A 16,336-nucleotide genomic window follows, 5' to 3' on the forward strand; every position below is an offset into this window, starting at 1 on the left:
CTGCGACCTGCGATTTGCGACTTCTGACTCGCAGGATGCAGATCCTGGACTACTGCATTTCTCGCCCCCGCTGGTGATGACTGGGCTTTGAGGGAGAATGGCATCCAAGAAAAACCAGCGAGGTGGCATTCGCAAATCAGACGGAATCCATTTCGTCAATGCCAGACCTGCATCCGAGACCGAAAGAATAAAAGCACATCGCCTGGTGCGAGCGCATGTGGGACGATGGATTTCCGACCAGACCAGAGATAAAGATCGTACGGCAGAAGCAGCTTCCAACTCGGTGTCGTCGATTCCCTCGTCGGCGTCAGCCTCGGCTTCGGCCTCGACCTCGACATCATTTTCACCCGCCTTATCGATAGGCGCGTCAACAGGATCAACTCCCAATAATTCGCAGAATGCACAGGCTGCCACCCGCCCCTTATTGCCGAGCGATGATGGCCCATCGTACTCGTTTATTGTTGTCTCGCGTCCCTCACCGCAGCCGACCCGCTATGCCCCCGCCCCGCGCCGCGGCATCTCTACCAGAGGCTTGAACCAGCGACCGCTGCGGGAATGGCAGCGATCACCATTTCCCCCATCCCACGCCAGCGACAGCAGCGATAGCAGTGATGATGCGGTTTCGCCGACAGAACCAATAGCCTTCATCCCATGGCACGAGGTGACCCGCGTCGAGCCCCAGATTTCCGGCCTCTTCGACCCTTTTGGCACATATCCTACGCAATTCCCGCCAGAAATCGTGAGCCCATGCGAGACATACCGTTCGTTTTGATGGAATCCCGATCCGGACTGAAATGGAGTAATTCACTAACAATTCCGTCAGTGACAACGGTATTATGGCCCGGGCTCATCCCTAGGTCTAGACACGTGAAAAAGGCTGGCGAAGCTTGGTTTTCTCTGTCATTATCTGATCCTGCCCTCTTTACGGCGTTTATATACGGATCGCTCTGTCACCAACGAGTCCAATGGCTCAATCAAGTCACTCCGAGCTCCAGCTTTGGTCCTAGGCAAGAGCGTCTTTTACAGCAATGCGAGCTGGAAGCAATCAAGTTGATCAATGCTGCGATGAAAGACCCTTCTCGCCGAGTTAGTGACGCTGTAATCCTGAGTGTGATTTGTATGGCTCACCACCAAGCAAAAGACGACACTTTCAGGCGACAGCTGCCCACTCCGTTCAAGGCACCGTTTCAAAGCCTGCAGTGGCTCAATGTCTACGGCTGCTTGCCTCCTAATATGATCCATATTCAAGGGCTGGTGCAACTCATCATCATGCGCGGTGGACTGCAAAGTATAGAAACGGCCGGGGTGGCGGCGACTATCTCTTTGTTCGTTGGCCCAAAAATTACAACCCTATTATTCAGTGCGAAAGCTAACCCACCCCAAGTTCCGACATATTCACCGCGAGTGTACTCTGCACCAAGCCAGGTTTCGAGTTCTGGCCAGTAGATGAGTCTCGTTATGGAATCGAACTTCAGCCCCTCCTAGGCTTCGATCAATCCGATATCGACCGTGGCTTCGGTCGCCTGTGCAGCATTGGAATAACTCCACAAATGGCCGAGGCATTCCAAGCCGCCCGCATGTACATCAACATTGTCCGAGCTAATCTCGCAACAAGCCATGATTCCTCATTACTAGCAGACCAACGCAACCTAACGCAACATACCATTCTGTCTCTGCCACCCGCGTCGACAATATCTCACCAGTTCGTCCACCCCGCACATGCTATCACCTACGAGGCCTGCCGGTTAGCGTGTTGGATTTTTTCCGTCGGCGTTATTTTCCCTGTCCCAGCTCAAAGCACGCCGCTAGCCAGTCTAGCCCAGCAACTGCAAGGTGTCCTCCGTGACCCAGAAGCCTCTGGATTATGGACATCGCCGCAAACACGGATTCCTTTATTATGGATCCTCATGTTAGGCGGGATTGCCGCAACCCAGATGCCAGAGCGACCATTCTTTACTTCGGCCTTGGAACGGACCTTACGGAGGAGCGGGATCTCCTCTTGGCTAGGTGTCAAACGAGTCCTCGATATCATGTTATGGTATGATATGGCTTGCGATGAATCGGCGGAGGCGCTTTTTTACGATGCCGTTCGCCTTGCGAATAGTGTGTCTGAGGCCCGAAGTTGAACGCGATGATTGAATGATATACCCCCAACCGGCAGATTTCAGGCCATTTCCTCATGTCCTCGCTACCCCGAGACCGGGAGTTGGTGTGAAGCCATCCAGTGCTTCATCTGTCCTGGAATACCTATAACGCAATATACACTCTGATGTCGCATGACACATCAAGTTCATCACAAACTTGAGTGCGATCTCAATCTCTGACGTATCTCATTAATGCCAGTAATAAAAACTAACATCTTCGTTTTGATTTATTGAACTTGAATTCACATAAACAAATCAAATAATTGAAACCAACCTCGGAGTGTAGTAATGAAACTAAATGAAAACTTCCAGAAACCCGGAACAAAAGTCCCATCCAAAGCCACAAGTGCCCCTAGAGTTTTTGGTGGAGCTTTTGTTTGATTTGACGTGTTTGTTGTCAGTTTTAGCGGGATCGAGGCTGATTTTAGTCTTTATTTCACAATCAGTTGGTTCTGTTTACTGTTTCGGCCTTTTAGTAGTTGGTCCCGACGTCTTCCAGCTTTTTGGTGATTGATTTTTCGACTTGTTGGCATTTTGCTACCTGTCCTGTTGACGCGATGACTACCAGAGATTCTACTCGTTCTACCATTTTATCTTCAAGTTGCATTTGCCTGCATGAAGCCAATACGGGATCATCATTTCGAAGACCTCATGGGCCCTGGTCTTGAGAATTTCTCCCAGTCCTGATTCAGACAGCTAACTAACGGACACGATACTGCAAAATGATAAGCGCAAAATATTGTTCCTCTGAATGGTGTTGCAATCACAAAAGTACATGCACTCCCCCACACCATGATGTCCTTTGAAACCTTGTCCAGGGCCCTTGCTCTGACTCATCGCTGGATCGGTAGCTGATTTTCATGATTCAGACGTCAATAGACTAATGTATTTTCATGTGACCAGCCTCGGGGATGGTGGTAACAAATGAGGCTCAACCCATTAACTAGCATCGGACTAGTCGATATTCTAGACAGGGAAGACGCATCCGGCATTAGCGCCATTGCACCCTGCAAGGCGATATGCAAAGAATGCTGGAATGAGGTCTTCAAGTGGATGCTGAATAGTAAGGCTAATCGAGTCTGGGCGCGGGTGCCATCTCCCTAGGGCCGACGAGAGTCCATGCCTGGGCCCAGATCTTGTCCCTAGCTTGTTTCACCCTTAGATTCTTGCAGTTTCTGGACGGTCGGGTTCCCAGGATCATCGCTTCGGGCGCTACCCCGTGATTTTGGCATCCTGCAGATCAGCGGGTTCGTGGTCACCTCGTGGTTGGTCAACGATTTCTCCCTTGAGCGGCCATGCAGCTAAGGAGAGACATGCCGGCTCAAACTGGACTCATTTGCTGCAGGCGGTATGTGATGAAGCTATCTCGTTCCTCTGGTAGCCCATGTCATCTGCAAAGCCTAGCTCGACTGCTCGATTTAAACCATGGTATGGCTCGCATGATTGCTCTGGTGACGAAGTTCTCAGGCAGCTCTGCCGCAGACGGTGCTGTCCAACATTCATGCATAGGCATCATAGAATTGTTTCAAACCAGCGTTGCCTAAATGTGGGATGGTACTGTCGTATATTTCAATTCCAGAAATGCTTTCCACAGGGGGTAATGTGTAATGTGCTAACAGCTTCATGGGGTACCATGTGTTTTGCCATGCTTGTATCTCCTCAAAGAATGTTATAAAGTTCCAGCTAACATACTAGTTCTTCTTTTAGTTGCGCGGCCCGGAACGTTCGTGGGGATGGAAAGCTACCTACACACGCGACATTGTATCCTGGTAGACATTCAAGCTACATTTGCCCCACTATACATGCATGAACTAATCTAAGAAAATCCGTGAATTTGGATGATCTACAAGCCTTCAGCCTTGACCAGCTTGACGGGAGCTGCTTCCCCGGTTTTACCGTATCTACCCTGGAAGGTCTTTGAGCACTGCGCACTCCAACGCGTCCGATTCGCCAGACTGTCGATCGGACGTATTGGTTTTCTCCATGCACAGTGAATGGCCCCTAGTCCTGGCATTCTTCTGCAAGAGGAATCGATCTGATGTGTTTTTGCAGCTTGATTTAAACATTGTTCCCAAGAAGTGGACCTTTCTTCTAGTGATTGTCATGGCGATTATTTAAAGTCTGCCTTTCAGAAAGGGTTTCGCTCTTTTTTCCATCTATTTTTACCCTAACACTATCGAACGGCTCTGTGAGAATCCAACATACTCTACGAATTTGTGCAGTTACCCACATCATGGCGGCTCCCTCGCACAACACCCGCCCCAACGGCCCAGCCCTGTCGTCAAATGACGACAACTGGGATTCAGGGTACTCAGAGGTCGCCTGGACCAACCCAGCCTGTTATCCCACACCGGCGATGCCGGTCGGACAGCACTGGTTACACCACGCACCACATAGCAATTCGAACCCCGGTATATCTCCTATCTCAGCATCTCCTTGCTCAAATCCAACAATCACACCACCCTCCTCCTTCCATCATCCCAATTGTATCCCCTGGCCAGTCGGTAGTCCAAATGGTTACATTCTACCAGATGCCCACAACGCAGCCTGTCACCCCAATACTCCCAAGAGCACTCCAATGGCAAGGATCTCGTCCTTCAATTCCTCGCCGGAAGAACCTCTCGACACTACGAATTACGAAAATACATGTGCACATGGGGCAGGGGCACAATCCCGTCAAGCGGCGGGCATCGAGTATGTGTTCACGATTAACTATACCCTCATGACTTACGAATACTATGCTACATCACTCTCTGACATGCATTACCTAGTGTCAACCACTATGGGAGATATAAGTGCCGATGGGAGGGATGCACGTGTACCAGCACGTTTTCCCGACAAACTTGTCTCTGGCGACACATTAAATCCACTCATGTCTCTCCTGAAGAGTTTAAATGTCCCGTTCGTGATTGTAAGGAAACCTTTGGTCGCAAGGATAAGCTGCAATCACACATGCGACTTTATCATATTACTCACGGCAGGTCAGAGTCATGCTCGTGCCATCCTTAATTTGGGCTTGGGATTTTCTTCTCCACTCATTCACCCTTGGAAGTTTCAACTTTCAATTTCTTCATCTTTGTCTTTTTTTTCTTTATCCTTTTGCATCCATTGACTGGTTTGCCTCGATCGGGAAATATCTTAAAAACATTCATACTCCTTTCTTTTGTATTGACGCTTGGCTTCAGTTTTCTCGTTAGCTTGGGGTTTTGGAGACTATACAATGGGTTAATGATTTCCAATGTTCATGCAGGGTATCAACCCAGCAACTTGAAGGATTCGTGCTACGTTTTGATCTATGTAGCATTCCCTGCAGCCTCGTAGTCTCCGATTAGCCCCAGACGATGTGGATCTTTTCCTGCCAAACAAAATTAAAGTTTTCGCCAGGTTCTCAAGGCCACACAAATTGGCGCCCAGCCGTCCATGGTCTCGGGTCTCGGGATGCCGAAAGTCGCCACTGCGTTCGCCTTCGAAATTTCTTTTCTAAAGCACCTCATTGTTCTATCCTCTGAATTCTCTCAAAAAACTTGTAGAAACTTCGAAATTAGATATCTCATTGTTAGTTAGATTTCATAGGAATAATCAAGACATTTTGGAGACAGATGGCGTGCAGAAAAACACACGCTTATTTACGTAAAGGGAATCTAGCCCGGTGGGTCCGAGAATATTTCGGCATCTGCGATTTGATTCCATGGCATCGCTATTCTCGCTTAGGCCACAAGAGTCCTTGGCAGGAGTATCCAGGTTGCACACAGATCATGCAGCAACAATGAGAATGGAGAAACCGGTACTTTTTGTATCGTTATAGTTTTGGAGTACTAGTATCTGTGGGTTACAGATGAACTGGAGTGTAGCTAAAATGAACTATGGGGAACATTCAAGTTCGGATCTAAGCCGATAATTTTAAATTTTGCTCGCGTGGTTTTAGCCTGTCAAAGGAAGGTCCCGCTGTCGCAGCTGCTAACTTTTGAGCACGCCATCGCAAGGGGCGATTTTTTGCCGTGGTTGTCCCCGAATATCATTTTGATGGCTCACCCCGCCCCCATTTAATATCTCACGCGGAGGCCTCTCTCTTTCCTTTCTTTATATTTAATCGTCACTAAAAGTGTTGGATCTTTGCCACCAAAATGGGTTCAACAACTGCCGAGAAAGAAGTGAGGGATGTCGCTGCTGAGTCTGTTGACACACAGGTCTCGCAGCAGAGTCGCTGGCGATCGGTATACCGATCCATTCCTTTCCAGATCGCCATCGCTAGTGCTGTTTCCTTCACTGCCCCTGGCATGTGGGATGCCTTGAACAATCTGGGAGCCGGTGGAGCTGCAGAGCCATATGCAGTTTCCGGAGCGAACGCTCTGGTCTATGGTCTTTTCGCAGTCGTTTGTGTCTTGGCTGGAGCTATTAACAATCGCATTGGTCTTCGCTACGGCCTGGCCCTGGGGGCGATTGGTTATCCAATCTATGGCGGTGGTCTATATGCCAACAGCTACTCATCAACCACTTGGCTGATGTTCTTCGGAGCTACCCTGTGTGGTATCTCTGCCGGTTTCTTCTGGGCTGCGGAGGCAGCTATCATTATCGGTTATCCTAGCCCGAAGGACCGTGCTTTCTACCTTGGTATGTCAACTGGGAACCTTGAAACACATTATAAATCACCCAACCTCTATACTAACATTCTTTCTAGCTATCTGGCAGACAGCAAAGGCCGCTGGTCCCATCGTCGGCGGTGCTATCAGTCTCGGCCTCAACGCCAAGAACTCCGATAAAGGCACCGTCAGCACCGGAACCTACATCGTTTTCATCGTCATCATGTGCCTTGGTCTCCCTATTTCGCTCTTCCTGAGCCCCGCCGATAAGGTTCAGCGCAAGGATCGCACTCTGGTTGTTGTTCACAAGAAGGCCAGCTGGGCTGCCGAGTTCAAGGCCGCTCTTTCGCTCTTCAAGACCCGCCGAGTCCTCCTGCTTTTGCCCGCTTTCTTCATCAGCTATTTCTACAACGGCTTCATGAGCACCTGGGTGACCAGCTACTTCACCGTCCGGGCCCGCGCTTTCAACTCATTCTTCACCAACTTCGCCGGTGTCGCATCCTCTTTCATGATCGCTGCTCTACTTGACCGGCAATCAATTTTCATCAAGACTCGCGCTCGCATCGCTTTCATCTCGATCGTTGTCGTTCTTACCGGAACTTGGATCTGGGCATCAATTCTCCAGAACCAGTTTTATGGTATGCCCGAAGCCCCTCTCTTTGACTGGTTCAAGGGTGGTTTCGGAAAGACCTATGCCTTGGTATTCTTCTGGCAGTTCGGAGGACAGGCTTTCCAACAATTTCTCTACTGGCTGGTTGGACAGTACAGCACCGACATTTCGTCGCTCTCATACCACACCGGTATTCTTCGCGGAATGGAGGCTCTCGGCCAGACCGTCGCCTGGGCCATGCAGTCCGAGGGCAATGCCAACCACTTCGTCAGCATTGGCTTGAACTTCGGAATCACTCTTCTGTGCATCTTCCCCACGTGGCTTGTCCTCTCCGATTTGGAGCACAGCCACGAGGTGACAGTCACTGCTGAAGACTTGCAAGATGATACCACCAAGCCAGTCTAAACTGAGATTCTGGCAGGACACCACCAACCTTGTGTCATTGTATAAAAAGGGAATTTAACATTCCTCTACGATTTTCCGATTGTACTTATAGAGCGTCTAGACATTTCAACATATACCCCAGTCGATAATTTTAATCAATATTTCATCGCGATTTGCGAAGAATCACATGTCCAATCCGAAATCTACAGGATCTTCACTCGAGACGATATATTCAATTGTAATTCACGACTAAGCTGCCCCGAACCTATATTTCCATATTTACCGTAGCTGGCTAAGACGCAAAACGCTTCCCATGTTCTTACTTATGCTGTGGAGGCAACAGTTGCAAACAAACAGGCTGGGGGATCTCGATCAAAGGAAGGATGGAATTACGCCTCGAAGAAAATCACTGTGACTCCTTTTTGCGAAGGCAAAATTCCTCTGGGTGCTTCCAGTGACTTGATGCTATCGCAGCTACCATCAAAATATCTCGCTGCACGGAGAAGAGAAATGACAGAGCCCCAGCTTAAATCACTCGCACCAGGATCAGTCACGATTTTTCTACCCAGTCAACAACATACAAAAGTGTGCACAGCTATCATCCCTATCAGGGTAACATTTGAATCGGGCCACAGTGGAATTCCGCCCAAATTGAGCCGAATCTCACGCAAGCTGGTAGCCCATACCACAGCACACGCCGCGCCATTCCGAGCCTCTGATTCTGGGCCTGTTCGGCAAAGTCGACATGGTGTCTATACGTGCGCTATGTCCTTGCCTGAATTGAATGTGTCTTCCCTTCGATGGGAAACATGTCCACCGGCCATTTTTAATTCTGAATGTTTCACGGGCCCATGTTGCAATTCGAGTGACGCACTTCATGGAGTGAAAGGATCTGCCTCCGAAACGATGCTCCGGGTCCCAGTCTCACTTCCTCTAGATACTAAGCTAGCGCCAAGTTTCGATTCATGCCTCATATAGAGATCATATACACTGGAGATCGGTCTTTCGTATCGGGCTACAGGGAGGATGGGGCATTCCACCGTTGGTCTAGAAATTCCATTGGAGCTAGTACTGCAAGAATAAAGATCGGGACTTTCGAGTTTCCATCTCTTCCGAGGGATGTTGTACCTGAGCGGATATTTTTGTACACATAGAGTGTCCATAATAAAGAAAAAGCCAAGATTGCAATTTGTCGGACATCTTTTCCAAATCAAAAAGTTCAATCGAACATCATTTTTTGTGCAGGCTTGAAATATGTTGCTCTTTCTTTTGGCCACTAGAAGGAGGGAATGAAGATCGAGTATTTGCCAACCCAACAAGATCGCCGTACTTCAATGTATTCATGGTCGCTCCGAATTGATCCCCACTGGGTGAAACTGTCAATATCATAGCTGAGCGTGTATCGGGTTTTGCTTCGAAGTGCTCCCGCAGCACCATGGTCAAGGGCGAAGATCGATAAGGGATACGTGATTGACCGAGAGACCTAGCTCTAATAACCTCCTTCAAGGCAAGAAGGTCAGTATTGATTTGCTTCCCTTGTTGCTTTTCCAGAGCTGTTTGTTCAATCGCATTTGTATTCGAGGTAGAGAGGAACTCTGCTCCTGCCAGGTCCACAAAAACGAGCTTACCCCCAATACATGGATGTACTCGAGCTGTGGCTGTGAAGACTTCCGCCTCATACTCTTCAGCCTTCTGCACGGCTGATTCAAACTCTGCCTTTTTCGTCTCAGCTGCATCGATGCGCTCTTGGTCGATCTTGTAATCGGGATTCGAAACATACTTGCCGTCTGCCGTTAAAATAATGCCGCGGGTTTGCTCTTCAATGTAAATATCTGTCGCAATTTTGCCGACCGGCACAAGCTCTGATTGCCGCTCATTGACCTGGATTCTAGCCTCAAGTAAATCCTTTGTTATTACTTCTAGCTCCATGATAGCATGTGTACGCGAACTCTGATCGTGCATCGATGACGTCGCAGTTTGCCTGCGCATCAAGCCCTGTTGGAGCTCACCTTGCAGTTGAACAAAGTTCCAGCAGGGCTTGGTGGTAATTGGGCGCACCCTGACCTTTCCGTTCTCAAGTAGCTCAGTTTCACCCCGCACATGAAGGCGACCATCTGGCCCCTCGCGGACAAAACACTCGTTGCCTTCATTGAGAAGATCAATAGCTTTGTTCTTGCGCAACTCATAGACTCGAAGACCAATACCAAATTTGGAAGCAGTACTTCGTGCATTAATAGCGATAAGCTCCATCGCCAGATGATGCGCAGATGCCAAACACAAGCCAAGCTCATTCTTGTGTTCGAAGTCGTAACCAATCATTGTATGCGTCTTACCACTTCCTGAATGGCCATAAGCAAAGAAGTTGCAAGATTTCCCGCGCAGTACATCTGGTATAGCGGATGAGACGACACGCTCAAATACGTCGTGGTTGCTGTCATTGGGCCGAAAGATTCCATCAAATGAAAATCCACTTGTCCACGAATTTTCGCGCTTTAAAAGGCTCTTGGCGCGATGCGGTGAGGTGATAGAAATGCGTGAGCGCGATTGGCTGTCATCTTCCTGTGATTGACAATGAATCTCGCCAGTGGGTGCCTCGATTCCCTCAAGCGGCCGCCATCTAGTCCAGACCTTGAATTCACTCATGACGAAATGTTGTGACGGTGGCGTGGTCGATGGAGACGTCGACAGGTGTGTCGTGGCGGCTGTAGGGTTCCAGAGTGAGTCACTGGAAGAGATAGAATGAAAGTCATAAATGTAGATTGGGAGAGGAGGGGAGGTAAGATCCTTTTTGAAGGGTTGATCTAACGCGCAGCACTCAACTGTATATGGGAAAGTCTGAGACCCACAGATCGCTCTGTAAACACCCTAGAATGACCTAGCGCGGCCCAAACCGGGGTTTCGGGCTTTTAGAAGTCCGGCACAGCAGGCTTTATTTCGTCGCAGGAGAGGGTAGACCTATAATAACATGAAAACATGGGGACAATGATGGTCCTAAATTTTGAAAAAAAGAGAAGGTATTTCTTCTGCCCATGATGAACTGTCCTGGAACGCGGATATGTGATTTTCATATTGAGCGCGATATTAGCTCTCTATTGTACCGGCGAGCTAGATGCATCCCCCCTCCCGGAAAGATTCACGTGCTCACTGCCCCCACAACTTTCTCCGTGTGCACGAACGGTATATTGTCATGGCTGCGAAGAATTAATTTGGTAACATTTGCTAACTCTGGAATCCATCCCTAGACTTCAGATATGGATAGATTTGAACGCGACTATCACAAATGTGAATTATGGCTGAGGGGTTGGTTTAACTGACTATGAACATGGCGGGACAGAGCTCAACCACGTACTGCTACGAGGCATGATGGATGATACCAGTAGAAAGGGGAGAACCCCTAGAGCTCATTATTGGAAAGAAAGATGTTTCTGAAATGCTTTGTCCGTGTAGATCAACCTTCACTTATAACCAGAAACCGCAGACATGACTGCAATTGTACGCGAAATATGATTCCTGAATATCATTTCTGCAATACGTTCACTCTGACTATTCCATTATGTACGTATTAGAAGTTAAAGACCAAGTAGCAGCCTGTTTAAGGGTTCTGCTCTAACAAAGCGGGACCGGCGTGATTACCAGAAGGGTGTGCGCAAACCTCCAAGCGGACTGAATTTGAACTAATTATAGTTACGCCATGCTAGTCACGGCTGTTAGTTTGTGCATACGATATTTGATAATTATCCTATCAATCTGACAGATACTATTGTAACTCTGAGAATTTTGAAGCATCAAATTTCTACTTGAATGTATTCTCCGAGACGGCCCATGGACCAGGAGGTACCTTGTTTGACCACTCCCCTCGAGGGGGACGCCAAAGTAGCATAATTCCAGGTGGCTTACATTCATGGACTAATCTAGACCACTCGTCACTCGGATTAGGTTTGTCAAAGTCAACGTGCAGACCCATAACTCTTCGATATCCATATTCCTCATACAGCCAACGTCCGACGGGACTACCCTCGATGAAGCTCTCGTAGCCCAATGGATCGATCCTCTCATGACCCCACTCCATAAGAAGTCGACCAACACCGCGACGTCTATACTTCGGGTGGACGCCCATGGCGTTGACACCCGCGTGCGGGCGCTGGAACCAGGACTGTCTTGGGAAAAAGGCTTGGGAGAGCATGCGCTCGGCGTACTCGGCACGCTCCGTTCCTTCGGCATACCAAGTGCACTTGATAGGTTGGGGTCCATTCGGAAATGGATTTTCGCGGAAAATGAACCATTCACAGCCACCCGCTACTTCGCCTGTTTCGTTATCTATCACGTAAATCAAGTGCGAAAATGGATTTTTCTCGCTTGCATTCCAGCGGATCTCGGTGTCAAGTTCTTTGTCGCGGGCGCGATCTTCGGGGGTGTGACCACTAATTGGGTGGACAGCAGTGAAAACGGGGCTGATGTGGCAAGCAGCGGTCTGTTAGATGGAGCGTCAAGACGAAGACGTTCGCGAGGGGCAATGACTACGCTTACTTGTACGGGTTGAAGTTGGCCGCCCACAGCACATCCACAAGCCGAGCATACTCCGATTTTGTCGGAATAATTTTCACTTCAAATTGTGATTGCCTCATCTCAAAGAATTTTCAATATGTCGAACGGAGAGAACAGTGTCGTTAAATTGGGAATTGATAAGACGAGACTCGATTTATAACTGTGGTTTGAACAGAATGGGGCCAAAACTACGTCGCACTATTTACCCATTGAGGTTTAAATCGAAAGTCAAAATCAAGATCAAATTCTTTGGTGAAAAGATAGCGAAATTGAAAATTGGAAACCAATTTCCATTCGGAGAACAGACCCTACCAGATCCTTCTCGGCTGCCCATGCCACCTTTTCGGCACGTCCACCTACTAGTTCGACAGAATACTTTCCACAATCTGGGCATGACTAACTAGAAGTTCGTCCTTCTGGCGACGACCAATAAGCTGAACGTGACATGGAGCTCCCTCTATTCGCTCGGGCTCATCTGCGAAGATTAGCAAGCAGGTCGGAATTCTTCACGTTGAGTTTGCACTAACATAATGGATAATAATCGACATCGCGAATAAATTTCGCATCGGCAGCTGCGTCAGCCTTGCCGAACGGTATAACACAAGCAGGATACTGAGAAATTTTGTTAGCCAGACATTATATTCAGAGTGATGCAATTTACATCATGGGTTCATACATCTACCAAGTTGGCGAGAACAGTATATATCGGAACCCCATACGTGTCGTGAGGGACAGCTGTGGTCTGGAAGCCAGGTGCAATTATCAAGTCAAGCTTGTTATGAAGGTAAACACCTCGCATCTGGCTTGATATTTTAGCCTTTTTCGCATTGAAATTGAAGAAATCACGCAGTGTTGTTTCAGGCCCCTTTCCTTCCAAGTCGTAAGTGAAACGAAGAGATGGGATGGCAGGCTCCCCACTATCACTGAGACGTTTCAGTACAGTCTGGTCGGGGTCAACCCTGAAGAAATCGAAAGCCAAGTCTGAAGCTGCTGCAATAAAGGGCACTTGTCCGGAAAGATCCACCACTTGATTCCCAGCAGCTTTCAACTTTTCTATAGCAATCGCCAAGGTGCGTTGCATGCTGGGATGCAAAGGCTGTTGAGGATCTTCAGGGAGAATTCCGATGGTCAAAAACTCTCCCGTTCTTTTCGCAGGTTCAACCCAGGGATACGCAAGTGCAGTGTCATCCATATCATCCATGGAAGCATCAAACACAACCCGAAGGAGCATCTCGGCGTCCCTGACTGAGTGACATAAAGGACCCGCAACGGCAGCGATACCCGTCATTCCAGGCCGACCAGCACTTTTCCCAGTCGGGGGTACACGACCCACGCTGGGCTTAAATCCAACGGTGCCACAACAGAGGGCAGGAATCCGAATGGATCCAGCGATATCGGTTCCAATTCCCAGGATAGACCCTCGCATAGCGACAAGAGCACCTTCACCGCCACTGCTTCCACCTGCCGTGAGACTTGCACGATAGGGGTTGAGCACGCGGCCAAACACGTTGTTGTGCGAATCTGCAGTCATCATAGTCTGTGGAACATTGGTCTTGACGTATAGTACAGCCCCTGCTGCAAGGAGGACATCGACCAGGGGCGAGTTTTGGCTGGAAGGCGGGTCGTCCAAGAACGATACTATCCCCAAGCTCGAATGAACCCCTTGAACGTTTAGCGAGTCCTTGATACTGATGGGCAACCCGTGCAGAGGTCCATATGGCTTGCCAGCCGCTTTGATATGCTCATCAAGTTCTTTCGCGCGCGCCAGGGCTTGGGGAAACATTGTTTCAGTGAGGCAGGAAGTGAGCTGCTGAGCAATAGCGGCACGCTTGCAAAACGCTGTGGCTACCTCAAGAGCACTCAGCTCCTGCGCGGCAAGTTTTTCTCGTAGAGTTGTTGCATCTTGAATTTCAGTGATCTCTATTTCCGCTGGGGTGAGAATACCACACTTTTCAGGTATATCTAAAACGTTGGCATCGCCCGTCTCGTCTTGTGTCAAAAACTCGGCCGGCAATCGCCATTCAACAGGGATCTTCGTGGCCGCTTCCCCTCGCTTAGCACCGGCTTTCTCTTGCCAGGTTGCCTTGGTCATATTTTTTTTTTCCAAATATTTCGAATATTTCGATATTGTTTAGAAGTCAGTTCTAATAGAAACGGGATGCACAGAAAGGCAAGCAAGCTCCCTCGATTTATAGTCGGGCATACTTGGTAGGTGCATGCGGGGGTGGACACCCCCCCACCCATGGTCTATTCTCCAATCAACACTATTTGCGCGCAGCAAGCCACCTGGAGATAACGGGGTCAACCGGTATACTATTCGGCACTCCACACGGCGCTGGGGCGGACTACGGCGGACAGTTCCGCTGCTGTCCATGCATAAGAAGGACTTCGACCACCAATGATAGGAATTGCAATTTCTTTCCTTATCTTATGTGAACAGCCCCCCCCAAGAGCAAGAAATATTCGACATGACTCCCCCTTCAAAAACCGAGGTTCAGGCTGCTATTGGCCAATACATCAAGGAGCTGGCAGAGCCTCTGCGAGAGTTGAATCGGAAGGTCGGTGCCAGAATAATCTCCGATTACCCTTCTACCTTTTTCTAACGACAAGTGGCAGATTCATGAAAATCCCGAGTTGGCATATGAAGAACACCACTCACACGATGTAATCTGCGAATTCCTTGAGGCTCAGAATATCCCCGTGAAGCGACATGTCTATGGACTCAAAACAGCCTTTGAGGCTATCGTTGGTGACTCGAACGGTCGCTGTGTGAATTTTAACGCCGAATATGATGCCCTTCCTGGTATTGGACATGCCTGTGGCCATAATCTCATCGCTACCGCCAGTGTAACCGGATTCATGGCCCTCGCATTTGCGATTCAAAAATTCGGTCTTTCTGGTCAAGTTCAGCTTCTCGGAACGCCCGCTGAGGAGGATGGTGGCGGTAAAGTTGACCTTATCCGCGCAGGTGCCTTCAAAAATGTGGACGTATCTTTGATGATGTGAGCTCAACATATTTTCGATCGAGTGTGGTATGTTGCTAATCTTTACTAGGCACCCGATGGCCGAGGATGAGTTCTCCAAAGAGAAGGTTTTAGGAATTGGCGGTCGATCAACCATCGCCTGCTTTGACATCACCGCAGCGTATCATGGTGTCAGTGCACACGCGGCCGCAAATCCCTGGGAGGGCGTGAATGCGCTCGACGCCCTGGTGTCAGCTTACAACAACATCTCCATGCTTCGCCAGCAGATCGGACCAGACGAAAGAATCCACGGTGCTATCATGCAAGCGCCGAAAGTGACTAATGCAATTCCCGAGCTCACGCGTACCAAGTACACAATTCGGAGTCGCACCCAGAAGGGAGCGCGTGCACTGGGTGAGCGTGTTCGCAAGTGCCTAGATGCAGGCGCTCTAGCCACTGGATGCAAAGTTGAGCTGGAGGAAACCCAGATGTATGCAGATTTGGTTGTTATCCCTCCATTGTGCGAGGGCTACCAGGAATCCATTGGAGATTTGGGAGTTCACGTCGCGGCTTGTGATGATACTCTTATGCCAGGATCGACCGACCAGGGAAATGTTTCCCAGGTCGTTCCAGCTCTCCATGCTTTGGTTGGTATCCCCGTCACGGACGGAGCACACAATCACACTCGGCAATTCACTGCTGCGGCGGGTACGGATGAAGCACATGAGCGCTCGGTCACTTCAGGGAAGGCTATGGCGATGACAGGCTGGAAGCTCCTCGTCGATGATCAATATTATGGCAAAGTTCGCCAATCTTTCGACGAAATTATGGGGTAAAACCAGTCCATATTGGACGATAGGAAATAAAGGCCACCGACATATTCTAGCTCCCTAGCAATTATCCAATGCAGGAAATCTATAAATGGACAAATTATGGCTATTTACATCGTAAGACTTCATCTTTAAACTCACACATCAGTCGCCATTTCAGTGTTTGCTGTATTTGACTGGGGAGCGATCGAAAGTCATGAATCGCATAGGCCGCAAGATTGATCAGCTGTTGTGGGGTTCAGCCCTTGACACGCATACGACGCATTGTGAATCATTTGTG

General features: G+C 48.9%; 6 protein-coding genes across 6 annotated transcripts; 4 read left to right on the forward strand and 2 right to left on the reverse strand.

The window, feature by feature from the left end:
* Nucleotides 1–97: 97 nt before the first annotated feature.
* N7481_008758 (uncharacterized protein) lies at nucleotides 98–2,126 on the forward strand (the record flags this gene model as incomplete). The annotated part of the gene is made up of 3 exons (XM_057267977.1): nucleotides 98–761; nucleotides 824–1,325; nucleotides 1,385–2,126. The coding sequence occupies 3 exons, from the start codon at nucleotides 98–100 to the stop codon at nucleotides 2,124–2,126; spliced, it is 1,908 nt and encodes a 635-aa protein (XP_057118654.1).
* A 2,251-nt stretch (nucleotides 2,127–4,377) lies between these two features.
* N7481_008759 (uncharacterized protein) lies at nucleotides 4,378–4,856 on the forward strand (the record flags this gene model as incomplete). Its single annotated transcript, XM_057267978.1, has 2 exons — nucleotides 4,378–4,555; nucleotides 4,714–4,856. 2 exons carry the CDS (start codon nucleotides 4,378–4,380, stop codon nucleotides 4,854–4,856), a joined length of 321 nt encoding a protein of 106 aa, XP_057118655.1.
* A 1,412-nt stretch (nucleotides 4,857–6,268) lies between these two features.
* On the forward strand, nucleotides 6,269–7,739 carry N7481_008760 (uncharacterized protein; the record flags this gene model as incomplete). The annotated part of the gene is made up of 2 exons (XM_057267979.1): nucleotides 6,269–6,755; nucleotides 6,823–7,739. The coding sequence occupies 2 exons, from the start codon at nucleotides 6,269–6,271 to the stop codon at nucleotides 7,737–7,739; spliced, it is 1,404 nt and encodes a 467-aa protein (XP_057118656.1).
* Nucleotides 7,740–8,948: 1,209 nt separating this feature from the next.
* N7481_008761 (kinesin family protein) lies at nucleotides 8,949–10,361 on the reverse strand (the record flags this gene model as incomplete). The annotated part of the gene is made up of 1 exon (XM_057267980.1): nucleotides 8,949–10,361. The coding sequence occupies one exon, from the start codon at nucleotides 10,359–10,361 to the stop codon at nucleotides 8,949–8,951; it is 1,413 nt and encodes a 470-aa protein (XP_057118657.1).
* A 1,255-nt stretch (nucleotides 10,362–11,616) lies between these two features.
* On the reverse strand, nucleotides 11,617–14,355 carry N7481_008762 (putative general amidase; the record flags this gene model as incomplete). The annotated part of the gene is made up of 5 exons (XM_057267981.1): nucleotides 11,617–12,189; nucleotides 12,246–12,321; nucleotides 12,624–12,738; nucleotides 12,791–12,875; nucleotides 12,940–14,355. Coding segments are annotated over 5 exons (2,265 nt in total), but the record flags the coding sequence as incomplete, so codon positions are not given.
* Nucleotides 14,356–14,731: 376 nt separating this feature from the next.
* On the forward strand, nucleotides 14,732–16,062 carry N7481_008763 (M20 family metallopeptidase; the record flags this gene model as incomplete). Its single annotated transcript, XM_057267982.1, has 3 exons — nucleotides 14,732–14,821; nucleotides 14,874–15,265; nucleotides 15,318–16,062. The coding sequence occupies 3 exons, from the start codon at nucleotides 14,732–14,734 to the stop codon at nucleotides 16,060–16,062; spliced, it is 1,227 nt and encodes a 408-aa protein (XP_057118659.1).
* Nucleotides 16,063–16,336: the final 274 nt, after the last annotated feature.

The sequence above is a fragment of the Penicillium waksmanii genome, assembly GCF_028829765.1.
Source record: "Penicillium waksmanii strain IBT 27052 chromosome Unknown utg000008l:1.0-5622682.0:1.0-5626561.0, whole genome shotgun sequence".
NCBI classification, from domain to species: Eukaryota; Fungi; Ascomycota; class Eurotiomycetes; order Eurotiales; family Aspergillaceae; genus Penicillium; species Penicillium waksmanii.